Source organism: Puma concolor, chromosome B1, assembly GCF_028749965.1.
Source record: "Puma concolor isolate L17-30 chromosome B1, mPumCon1.1.hap2, whole genome shotgun sequence".
NCBI classification, from domain to species: Eukaryota; Metazoa; Chordata; class Mammalia; order Carnivora; family Felidae; genus Puma; species Puma concolor.
This window is the reverse complement of record NC_141670.1, coordinates 14,480,977-14,493,757: the sequence shown is the minus strand read 5'-3', so window position 1 is coordinate 14,493,757 and position 12,781 is coordinate 14,480,977. Positions and strand designations below refer to the sequence as shown.

The 12,781-nt window shown below is 51.2% G+C and overlaps 1 protein-coding gene across 3 annotated transcripts in view; it reads right to left on the bottom strand.

The window, feature by feature from the left end:
• WWC2 (WW and C2 domain containing 2) overlaps nucleotides 1-12,781 on the bottom strand; it is a 213,023-nt gene that overhangs the window by 50,714 nt on the left and 149,528 nt on the right. For all 3 annotated transcript variants that reach the window (XM_086703161.1, XM_086703163.1, XM_086703162.1), the window contains 6 exons: nucleotides 12,182-12,424; nucleotides 6,181-6,270; nucleotides 4,516-5,135; nucleotides 1,307-1,436; nucleotides 399-479; nucleotides 212-298 (listed from right to left, as the gene is read on the bottom strand). In XM_086703161.1, the coding sequence (XP_086559287.1) occupies nucleotides 212-298; nucleotides 399-479; nucleotides 1,307-1,436; nucleotides 4,516-5,135; nucleotides 6,181-6,270; nucleotides 12,182-12,424 (1,251 nt within the window). The remainder of the gene's footprint in view (nucleotides 1-211; nucleotides 299-398; nucleotides 480-1,306; nucleotides 1,437-4,515; nucleotides 5,136-6,180; nucleotides 6,271-12,181; nucleotides 12,425-12,781) is intronic.

Genomic DNA, 12,781 nt, shown 5'->3' with positions numbered 1-12,781 from the left:
TTAACGAATTGGCTGCATAAGGATCAACATCTAATATGGTTTTTGCACATTCTGCGATTCTTTCTGTTTTATCCACTGTGGATTAAGACGTGGTCGGCCCGGCCATGTCCTTCTCATCTTTATCTGGATGAACTGCTCGGTTACAACGGACAATTTATCAGACGGGAACAATTTTCAGTTCCCCTATTTGTTCTTCGCTAATTTTACTTACACTTTTGAAGTGTGAGGTATCAGGAAGGCATGGAGATTTCGGAGCTGTGCTAAAATCACCATGAAACTTGACCTTCTGGCATCATATCTGTCAAGAGAGGAGCTGATGAGACCAGGAGAGAGCACAGGCCACTCGACGCTGCACCGAGTTCCAGAACACCGTCCGTCCCCGGGGGGCCTTCCCTTACCTGAGTCCGATCTGCACCTGGGCAGTCTCCACGATGGTGACATCCCCTTCACTGTACGGAACATCTTCAACTTCACTAGGCCTAGGGACAGGGCGACAGCGGGTGTAGGGGACCCATTTAGGAGCAGGGGTATTGACCGTGATGGTTACCGTTTGCCACTTAATGATTCCGAATGAAAACCTGAATTCACAGCCCTCCGACACCACCCAGTGGACCTGACCCCAGTGAAAGCTCACTCTTTTAAATCTTTCTTCACCTTTTCGAGAGCAGTCTGCTTCCGAACCTTGAGGGGAAAGACTTCCTGATGCCTGAGACTTTCCTGAGCCTCCTTGGGGCCCACCACACCCGGAGACATACTCCAGGCTTTCAGAAAGACACAAGGAACTTCATGTGCCATTTGGGTACCGGCCAACGCCTCCAATATTCTCATTAAAATCAAGTTTTAGGGGCGCCTGGGTGGCTCAGTCAGTTAAGCGTCTGACTTTGGCCTGGGTCACGATCTCACAGTTTGTGGGTTCGAGCCCCACGTCGGGTTCCCTGCTGACGGCTCAGAGCCTGGAGCCTGCTTCGGGTTCTGTGTCTCCCTCTTTCCCTGTTCCTCCTCCGCTTACACACTCTCTCTCTCTTAAAAATAAATGAACATTAACAAAAAAAATTTTTTAATCAAATTTTAAATCTCCAAGCGGGTCAGGTAGGATGTTTTTGGTGTACAGAAATTTTCAGGCACCTCACCTCTTTAACACAGACGACCCTTACCCCCTCTTAAGGGCCGACGACCCCTACCACTGCACGAGCGGACTAAGGGCGCTGGTGCACTCACAGTCCAGAGTCCTCCCCCCACCCCAACCTCCGTGAGCAGCTATGAGGACATACAGGGTCACCGAAAAGCACTCCCGCTAAGTCCTTACTGTTTCACGAAGGCTTCGTAGACCCCGCTGTCTCCAGCCACAGACTCATCGGACACAGCAGCTGACACGCAAGCACTTTTCTCCCCAAGCAAGTGGATCGCTCTTCTTTTTGGTAATGATTTTTCCACATCTAGGGAGGGGCGAGCGATAGTTCCTCTTAGGATTTATCATTCAGAAAAGTTAAGTATAAAACCACACCCGCGGTTTGGTCATGAGAAATCCAAAACACTTCCTTCCGCCTGAGACTCCAGGACGTTGCCTTGTGAATCAACAGATGTAGCTGATGCGAGGCACCGGGACTTCTCGGGACGCCGGTTAGTTTGGTCGTCGTTGGAGAGACTACGGTTTTCCTCTGTCCTGGCGGACGTGAGGGGAAGGGGCAGACGACAGACACCCTCACGGGGCCCTCGCCTCTGTCACTGCAGTTACCACGCACTCGGCAAGGAGGCCGCGTCCCTCCGATATTAAAGGTGTTTCTGCAACAGAGGGTATCTAGTACTCAATGGCAGACAGGCTCCTGCCTCTTTTGCCCTCCCCTTCTCTCCACAGGCCATATTCTGCGTCTCTCACAGAAGTAAAAGCAAAAAAAAAAAAAAAAAAAAAAATGTCTTTGACTTCTGGAATTCCTCACCGGCTAACACCGTTGAAAAAAAACTTTGTGCCACTGAATCCTTAGCACCAACTACCACTTAACTTTTATCTGTAACTCATATTCATACTCTGCATCCTGCAGTGAGCCAAGAAGCGTTCATTTAAAGCTGCGATCCTATGTGATAAGCAGCAAGCCTGTGGAGCGCTTTCATCCTCCAGCGAGGGAGCAGGGATCAGGACTGGTAGGCATTTCGCCCCCCTTCTGAGTCGTGACTTTACATCTTGTTAAGACGGTTAAGTTTTACGGCTTCAGATCACGGGATTGATTGCTGCATTTCCCCTTTCATTTCCGGCGGCGGGAATGCTCTTTCCTTGATGACGACGTGCCGCTCTCCGCCCACCCCCCACTTTGTGAGGGGTGAAGGTGACGGCACGATTTATTGATTCCCCCCAGGAATATCCACAGCAGCTGAAATTGACTTTGACCATGACAGAGACCGACTGGAAGGACTTCGTTGTCATTCCGACGGGGTCTCTGGCCTGCAGCCAGACGCGCATAAGGGAAGTCCGACTTGACCTGCGGAAGACTCCAGAGTGGTGAGGGGGACCGAGCCGTGTCACCCCCATGGGCCGCCCGCCCCCGCACGGAGGGCGGACGCTCCCTGAGAGGACCCAGTGCCGGCGATCTGGCCTGAAGGGGATTACTAGCCTTTACGGTTAAAAACGTGCTTTTTAGTTGTCTTCGACACTGGATACTCTTCACAAATAAAACTCTCGGACGTAATTCTTTTAGGGGGACTTTTTAGTAGCAGCTTTCCGATCGAATATGCGTTTCAAAGCTAAAAGCCGTGTCCCGGAAGCTTCCGCGACACTGGGCTCCGGACACGGACTTCTCGGACACAGCCGCAGACCCAGTGGCAGGAGCGAGGCTACGGCCGGGCAGAGGCCGAAGGACCCAGGTGGGCTCGGACCCCGGGCGACTGTCGGGCCGGCCTCCCTGCCCCGCCCCTGAGAACTGAGTGTGGAGAAGAGTCGCTAGAGAATTCCAGACGCACAAAGAGGGCAAAGAGCCGAAACGCTCAAGATCCTTCAGGTCCAAAGCACAGACGAATGGCACAGAATTCTGGTGACACGGTGGTATTAATCACGTGAACTGAGGGCCGAGCGCCGGCGCAGGGAGGTGCTATGACACCCGTCCTCCCAGGACCCCACGAGGTGGACACGGTGTCACTCCCACTGTGCAGGGGAGGAGCAACAAGGCGGACGGCCTGGGTGAAGCGCTCACGCTCACTGCACCAAAGTAAGAGCGCAGGCCGGAACGGACTCCGGGGCCAGAACGCACGGCCCACACACCCCACTCCTTTCCGGGGGACAGGAGGGCGGCCCCACAGCTGGCTTCTGCTCCCTCCTGGCCACTAGGGAAACGCCACTCCTGTGCGTCTTGTTTCTGATGCTGATGATCTGAATGAACACGGGACTTGTAACTTTGGCTCCTTCCAGGCAGCGCCGCACAAACCACACCCGCGTCCCGCGTGCCCTGCCTCTGCCCCTGCTCCGGGCCACCAACAGGTGGCGCTTCGGCCTTCAGTACTAGAAACCACACAAACGCGATGGATCTGCCTCTCTCTTTAAACGTCTGAGTTGGCCAATCAATTCATGCTTAGAATTCTTAGGACCAGAAATACAAAACAGTCTTCTCGAAAGGGCAGGAAAATGCTTGTAAAGAGGCCTGTCCCCTCGCGTGGGCGCACGAGGTAGCCGAGTGCAGATCGGAGCGGGGCTCCTGGGGACCAGCACTGGGGCTTTTCTTTCACATTCTGTTCCGGGCGAGCTCCGAAACCCACCGTCCTCCTCAGGCCACAGCTGTGGTCATTTGCCAGCAAGGCAAGGCATCTTGTTTCCTTTACAGCCACACCGAATATATGGAAAGCTTCCGCCTTGCAAAGGGATACAAACATGAAAAGAAAAAGAATTCGATTCTCCCTCTGTTTCTGTGGCGGACTACAAAGGCAGCAGTGAGAAAGTCAATGGGCAGCTCCTTCCCCGGGGCTGCAAAAAGTAACGTGGCCACAAGATGGCAGGGTAACACCGGCACCTCGGAACCGGCTTTCCCCAAATTAACTTGAGGCAGAAAGGGAGAGTCTGGCACGAAACAAAAATTGTATTTATATAGAATTCCCTGAGCAGTCCAAACACTGAACCCCGGTACTAATTAGCTGGTATGCTAATTGCCTTGGTTTTAATCTGTTTTAGAGCGACTTTTAAAAGAGAGCCCTCTTCTTTGCCTTGCTACTTCTGAACGAGAATCTATGTGGAAGTATGACGTCTGTTCACAAAACATGTTCCCAGCCAGCTGCCACCGTACAGAGGGTTTCTGGACAACAGGACAGATACTTAACGATTAAGTCTATTAAATAGGGAAAGTGACTTTTAGCTGTTAAAGAAAAAAATGTCTAGTCCGGGTATATCAATAAAAACTCCTCCTCGAGTGAAGCCAAAATGAATTCGCAGCAGAGAAGGGGGCCAGCACAATTTGTTTATGTGGAAAACGTGACCCTCCGGTCACTCTTCTGAAAATAATTAAGAGGGAAAGCGTGGAAGCAAAGGTCTCGGCTCACCTGCAGTTCCTTCATACAACGGCTCCCGGGCGCATTCGCTGAGGTCTTTATCCTCTGCGAGAGACTGGGACGCTCCTCCTGAGTTCGAGTCCAGCAAGATCTGATTGTCACCGAGGCCAATGTCTGCAAAATGGCTACTCAATTCACAGTCTTCAAAGTCAGCAGTGAACCGATGGAGAGGGACATCGTGGGAAGACATGGGGAACGTGCCTTCCAGAACCAGGGGGGAGCCGGGAGGGGACAAGGAGGAGAGGGAGGACCGTGAGGACAGGGACGTCACAGACTTGGGGGCCTCAGTCCGTGGGGGAGTGTGGCCTGTGGCTGTGGCTGCTGCCCCACAGAGGCCGCTCTGACCAGGCTGGCTGGGGGACTTGACCACCTCGTTTTCATGGATGGTGGTGATGGGTCCAGAAGGAATGTAGCCGCCTTTCTCCTGCAGAAGGAGGTCCAGTTTACATTGATAATCCGCGTCTACCTGGTCGCTCTGGCCGGTGTAATAGAGCTCTCCGGAACTGAGGGAGCTGAGCGACCCTCTGCTGGAGGTGTTCAGAGACCCCCGGCTGGAGGCCAGGGAGCCCAGGCTGCTCCCGGACGACACGGACAGGGTGCTGGCAGAGAGGCTGAGGGGGGGAAGCACTCACTGTGACATCTGGTACGACACGCAACACCCAAGCACCGCGCCCTCCGGCCCCTCCGGCCCCCCGAGGCGCCAAATAACGTCATGACGGGGGCAGGGTGGGGGGGGGTGGCTGCCACTATACCACCTATAGCCTTGGTGACTCCTGAGCACTTTCAGGCTGGCTCCCTGAGTCCTCTCAAAATAGCAGTTCTGTTCTGACTAATTTCCCTGTTGCAAAATTAAAAAAGAAAAAAAAAGTGATAACTACTTATTGATAAATCTACCTGCACAGATATCGAGAAGCAACTACGCAGTTTAATAATGTGGAAGGGGGAGGGGCACCTGGGTGGCTCCGTTGGTTAAGCGTCCAGCTTCGGCTCAGGTCACCATCTCACGGTTTGTGAGTTCTAGCCCCTACGTCAGGCTCTGTGCTCAGAGCCTGGGGCCTGCTTCAGATTCTGTGTCTCCCTCTCTCTCTGCACCTCCCCTGCTCATGCTCTCTCTCTCTCTTTCTCAATAAACACTTAAAAAAACTTAAAATAATAATATTGAAGGAGGAGAAAAAGCATAGACGGTAGTTAATGCAGTTATTCTGCTTAAAGAATAAAGCTTTTAGTCTCTAGAGAGGGAAAAGGCAAGCTTATAAGAATAAGGGGGTTGCACACAAGCCCGTCTCCCTGTCCGTTCCTCTCCTCTGTGGGCACACTGAAGGAGCGAATGGGCAGTTAATTATTTGAAGGCAAGTCATCCCCGCCCTCCCTTTTTCAAGGAAAAGGCGAGGTGGAGAAATGTGTCCTTTTCCTAAGTATGCACTCATAGCTAAAATAGATCTTCTTCCCACAACGTATTTCACACATATTCCACATTGTGACCTTGGGGTTCGTGGGGAAAAAAAAAAATCTATGCAACTTTAAATTTGATCATCCAAGTTTCAGCTGTACAGGCATCACTATTTTATTTACTTTCAAAGAGTTGACCCAAGTCATCAAGGATGGACCAAGACATGCCTGAATGTTCTTGTTCCCTCAAGGGCCGAACAGGCTTACCTTTTCAGTTGTGAGTGCAAATAAGTAGTTAATTTAGTAGTCTCCTCAAGTTTCTGTAGCAGCTCTTTCCTTCGCTCTTCCAACTGCAATCTGGAAAAAAAGAAACAAATGCATTTACTTCCATGTAATTACGGTAAGGCGTGGAAACCGAAGGAAAAGATTCTGATTCCATAGACATTATTTTTTTTTTTTAATTTTTTTTTCAAAGTTTATTTATTTTTGGGACAGAGAGAGACAGAGCATGAATGGAGGAGGGGCAGAGAGAGAGGGAGACACAGAATCGGAAACAGGCTCCAGGCTCCGAGCCATCAGCCCAGAGCCCGACGCGGGGCTCGAACTCACGGACCGCGAGATCGTGACCTGGCTGAAGTCGGACGCTTAACCGACTGCGCCACCCAGGCGCCCCTGATTCCATAGACATTATGTGCCACGAGGGGGAAATCCCAATGGGTCGGCCAGAGAGAAAACAGAAGGGCAGTGAGGAGTGAGGTGGGCATCAGAGTCCACAGCCACGCCAGAGGAAGAGGGACACCTAGCCCGAGTCTCCAACTTTACTGGGAAGTTTAAAACTTTTGATAACCTGCTATTTTCTTAAATGGCTTAAAAAAAAAAAAAAAGAAAAGAAAAAAGCCCCTGTGCCCTTATGAGGTAGAGAAAGACAGCGAGGAGGAAAACCACAAACCACTAACACACATTACAGAATCCTTCCACAGGCCTGGGACCTGGGCTTAAATTACTACGACACTTGACAGGAGCGACAGCCAATCTGTGAAGGACCACCGTGAGGGCTGGAATTGACAAGGACCGTTCCGGACTAATATTTAGTGACAACAATTCCAATCTTACTTGGATGAGAATTTCAGCGATTAAGAAACAAATTAGTCCATATTGCCAGCGTGAGCTCATTTGGGCTTAACAGTTTAAACAAGGAAAAGGCACAAAAGCGATTTCGGTTCCTACCGTAACGCATCTCATCGCCTGTGCCCATTATCGTGAAATTTCATCCACGTTCAACCGAACAAGTTAAAAAAAAAAAAAATTTTTTTTTGAGGGTTAGAGAACCGTGTTTTTGACTAAGTTATTTTAAGACGTTAACGGGCCTGTGGTAAGTGTCAGCTGAAGGACTTCAGACGTCCCTGGCCTGAGCCCGTCCGGCGCGGCCAACCACGGCAGAGTGGGACCCAGAAAACCACCAGGGTTTCCAGTGGATTTGCTGCTGTGAACCGTGTGTCCTTAAACGAGTCACTTTCGTCAAGGGGTCCCAGTTTTCTCCTCTGCAAATCGGCGATTAAAATCCTACTGTGTCTGCCCGCGAGGGCTGTTAAAGGGATCAAATGCAGTGATGTACGAGAAGGTACTCCACAGACATCAAAACACATGCTTTTTGTTCAGAGCCTCAGCACGCCTTGCAAGGTGGGGATATAAAAATTAGCGATTTTTTTTTTTTTTTGGAGAAAGAGAAAATCTCCCTAATTTCTCACCTCTTTGAAATGTATGTTTTAGGCAGTAAGGAAACATGCCCATATTTTATTTATAGCTATCTGTCCTTTGATGTGTCACCCACACAATTTCATTATATGTTAAAATAAAAAAAAAGCAATTCTTGTCATTTTGTTTAGCACTTCAAAGCATGATAAATTCTTAATTCCCAGCTTTCAAAGGTGTATTTCGAAAAGGAATACAGTCCCTATTTTTTTTTTAATCTCTTAAATATAAACAAAAACTCAACGGGGGAGAAAATGAATATGAATTAGATTAACTGAATCAGAAGGTATAAAGGTCTGGAGAAAGCCCAAGAACCTACCCAAATCCATGTCTGCCGAAACAGGAGAAACATCGTTAGATAAGTTTTAAAACTAAATCCTGCTCGAACAAATGAAGGCTTTTCCAGTGGGTTAAGGAGGCCTCGGTATGATATTACCGTGTTTCCTGCGAAATTTAGCATCCAAAGCTTTCCACCTCTCAGGCACAAGCGACGGCCCCATTGCGGCCTCCCCCAGCCGACTGCGAAGGCCCTCTTATGGTCACTTGAACCACTGAGACCCGGCCTCTTGTTCTTGTTTGCATGCTCCCCAGTCAGACCCGAAGCTCCTGGAAGGCGAGCCCCAGGTCTGCCCGGGCTGCCTGAAGACACTCCCTTGCGCTTGTGTCTTTGCTGGGAGAAGCACAACGAAGCACCCGGGAGAGTCGCAGAGCCCTTCCCGTGAAGTGGCCGTCCTCGGTCAAGCACCTGGCCCTCGTCTCCGAGGGAGTCACTGAAGCCCGCAGCCTCCCTCAGATCCCAGGGGTCCTTTGTAGGAAGCGTTCTCCCCAACTTCCTCTGGACCAGGGATAAGAAGAAACTGCTCAGGTATCAGCCCCTTCCCGAGGGTGCATCCCAGGCTCCGCAAGCCCTTCTCCAAGCTGAGAAAGGGTCATTTCAACTCGGCCCCTCCCGCTGGTCCTACCGTCCACACTCTCCATTCCTCTGCTCTACACAAGACCCGGGCAGGGCCTTCACTCCGCCCTCTCTCTGCCCTCACTCCCTGAGAGACAGAAGCGCCTGCCCGAGGTGTTTTAAAGACTGATGAAGACGGATGATGACTACCCAGAACTTTCCACCTGGGGAAAGTGTCACGCCACCTATACAAGTGAGCCGTTCCTTTTCCGTTAAAAAAATAAATGACACTCACACCCCCACCTACTTGCTTTAACATTTGTTCAGAAGCAGAGACAAAAACATTCATATAATTAAGGAACAACGAAGACATCTCGGCAAGATTTAAGACGAGATTTGGGAGAAAAGAAGGAGCTTTGTTAAGATCTTATCAGCTGCGGAAAAGCGCAGAGGTTTTAGAATTTCAGTAGCTGTATGGAGAGAATACGGAAGCTGTGTGAGAAATCCTAGACGCCGCGACGTTTTTCATTTGAGAACCACTTCTCTCTGCTGCTGATCCCTCACAGGGAGGTCTTCCTCTTCCCAAACTGCTTTGCCGCCCTAGGTGGGAGCATCCTCGCCTCATCTGAGTGCTCTGCCCACAGAGCGGTGGTGTTGGGGGCACAAAGCCGGGGGTCTCTGGGGTCACGAAATTCGGGAGAGTTTATAGCTCCTTCAGAGATGTAAATTCAGTCATGGCTCAGAATCTTGCCTGAGGCCACCCCCCCCCCAAATGATGAGAAACCCACAACATAAATGGAAAACGGGGAGAGTTGGGGGGACCCGGAAGTGGTTTCTTTGACGGCCGTGCAGATGCCAAGGGGAGACGGAGGGGTTTCGTACTGGTGAAGCAGTTTGTTCTACGATGAAACCAAGGCTTGTGCGGTGACCCGTATTTCCCGGAAGTGTCTCCGGCCACCACCTGCTGTAGCACCGAGGAAGCCCGCTGTTCAGAGCCACCCTCTTGCCTTCTAAGACACCTGTTTCGGTTCAACAGTAACAATAAGCAGAGCGGAAATACTCTATGCACAGACAGTAGGAGGAAATAACGCAGAAGTAGAAAAGGTGACAGAGCGCAGGGGAGTAAAGGAGAACCGCTGACGACAACAAACTCCAAAGCCGACCCATCTGGGTCTACTCGGGCAGCAAAAGACTCGGTGCTCCCAGAGTGCTCCCTTCGGCAGGTGGCTCTGCTCTTTTGGACATGGGAGACGCCGGGCCGTTTTGCATCCAAGGACAGCAGTGAGGAAAGTTTAAGTTGCTCAAGCAAGAGGGTGTTAGTCCCCTCAACCTCAAACTACGACACAATGATGGAGATTTGCTTCTGGCCAACAACATACTACGAATATAAAACATACACACTTCCCTTCCTGCTAACGTTAACATCCGATTGTGGGAGACAGGGTCACGCAGGTATCCTGAGTCAGGAGGAGAGTCAAACTGCCTACTCCCCATCCAATACAAAACCCAGGGCTGGATCTCACTAAATTGGTACTTTTTTTTATGTATTTCATAGTTCCTCTTCCTGAGGGGTGCACACCTACTGTTTCTGCTGGGATCTGGGCAGTTATTTCCAGTTATTTCTTGGATTATGCGCAAGCCAAAGTACGAAAGCCAAAGCCTCGGTGCTTGGGAACAAACTATTTCTAATGCTACTCCGTTAGTCATTTTTGAAGTTCTAGCTCTAGTGAAAAAGACAAACAAGACGCTACTCTGATTAAAACAAGCACACACCTATTTTCTCTCTCCCAGAACAAACGTAAAGGCCGTGTAGAGGCCCTTCCCAGACACACACCGCAGACAATGGCTGGGACGCACTTGGCCCCGTGAGGCCTGTGTCATTAGATAACACTCAGTAAGCGTGACACAGGACGCAAATACGCTTGCTGCTTTGCGCGTGGGCCACACAAATACTCATTCTGTCCTATTCACTGGTGATTATCAAACTTTTACCCTAGAAATTTAAGACCTGTAAACACGGACAGGACATCAAGGTAGTTCAGGAATACAACGGGGCTCCGCCTCCTCTCCGGAACTTTTTGTTCCTTCTGCTCTTTGTTGGGTGTATCTTTCCCTGGCCGGCCTTGCTGACATCTAGCTTTGGGGAGAGCCTTCAGCCGGCACTGCTAGACAGAGATGTGTGGGCAGGAGGGGAGGAAAGAAGCGGCAGGTGGGCAAGGGGAATTCTTTCAGGAATGTGAGGTGCAGAGGCTTTCCCTTCTGACGCGTGTGCCTGCTCCGTAAAGCTGTGGCCAGGCATTCCTCTCGACCGGCATTTAACTCACAGAAGTCAACTCTCCCCAGGCGATTAAACTCGGGGCAGGCAAGTCCACAGGCCAACACCTACCCGGGAACGTCAGCGGTTCTCCTTCCTACTGTTTCCCGCGCCACACTTCAAATATTTTGGTATTATGTAGACACACAACCTTAAGGGGACAAGGAATTAGAAGGCAAGAAGCCAAGAAATTAAAAAAAAAAAAAAAAAAAAAAAAAGGCGGTTGGATTATGGCTGGGTGTCTTAAAGTTACTTCCAGGTCACTTGAAATTATATGAACGTGACCTTCCTCCCTGTCATTCCGGGACAGGCACTGCTCCTCACCTGCTGGCCTAAAGCGCTTGCTGGCGCAGTGATTTTTTTTTTTTTTAACTTTTTTTTTTAACGTTTTTATTTATTTTTGAGAGCGCGAGACAGAGAGTGAGTGGGGGAGCAGAGAGAGAGGGGGACACAGAATCGGAAGCAGGCTCCAGGCCCTTAGCTGTCGGCACAGAGCCCGACGCGGGGCTCGAACCTACAAACCACGAGATCAAGACCTGAGCCGAAGTCGGACGCTCAACCGACTGAGCCGCCCGGACGCCCCTGGTGCAGTGGTTCTGAAAGGCTGCACGGTCCACGGCTGGAACAGGCGTCCGTCCGGGCCACGTCCGTCAGCGAGGCCTGGACATGGGGCTCCTGGGCACAGCGCCTGCCTGATATTCCCGCTCACACAACTGGCTGTTTTACGTGGAGTGGTCAACTCACACCCTCCCACAGAAAGATCGGGAAACTGCTTCAAGTATTTCCCTTTACATCTTCACCTGCTTCACAGGAGGGTTTCGACTGACAAACCAAATCCAAGCGAACATTTTGTGACCTGTTAAGACACCCAAAGGGAGCAAGTTGTCTTTGCCTTGTGAAATGAAAGGCAATAAACTTTTGCATTCCTGTGAGTCGTAAAACCCAGAGTAGGAAGCTTCAGTGGCTCTAACAGTCCAGATAATCTTTCTTATCAGGGTGCAAGAGTTTATAGCCATTGTTATCACACTCAGTCAGCGACATACTGCATTCCTGGTTTTATGTCCACATTCCTTACTTATTCAACGTCTGTCGTGGCAGTTCACGTTCCCAACAGGGGAGCTGACACCACGGGGCCTCAGGAGGGCAGCGCTCCACCGCCGTACAGAAAGAAAGGCCCTGGGTGCCGGGGCTCGGGCCACTAAGGACGGCCGCAATGCAGATTTGCAGAGACCGGGGGCACGGGCACCCGGGCACGGGAAGACACACCCCCGGGGGCTGCCGGGCCCGGGGCCCCAGGGAGGAAAACGAACCTTTCGGCCAGCGCCCGGCTCGGCGGACCCCTCACGGACAACAGCTCCTCCTCCAGCCGCTGCCTGGCGGCCTCCAGGTGCTCCAGTTCATCTTGGGTGCGTTTTTGTGGGGTGACAAACTGCAGCTCCTTCAAAAGCTCTTCTTTCTCGTTAATCAGCATCAGCTTCTCCTTCTCGATGTCCAGCGCCCCGGGCCAGGTCTCACTGTCCAGTTTTGACAGTTCAATTTTCAAGTTGGCCATACTAAAATGAAGCGATAAGAAAAGGGGTGCACAGACTTAGAACTCCCAGGAAAGGGAAGACACAACCCAGCCAAGGCTGGGGGTCTAGATGCCCTCCCGACTCTACCCGGTGACCCTCCCCGGGGGGGGGGGGGGGCGGTGATCGCCTGCTGGGAGGCAGGTAAGAGCCGCAGCCCACCCTCCAGCCCCGGGACACCCCACACCTGGCTTTGATCTGCTGCATGTTCCTCACCTTTAAGACACAAGTAAGCAAACCCGCCTAGCTAAAAAGAAGAGGGAAGGTCAAAGTACACCGAAGCTTAAAAAGCAGAGAGTGCCGGGAGCCCCGGGCAGGCCCGCCGGGACGTGCGACTGCCTG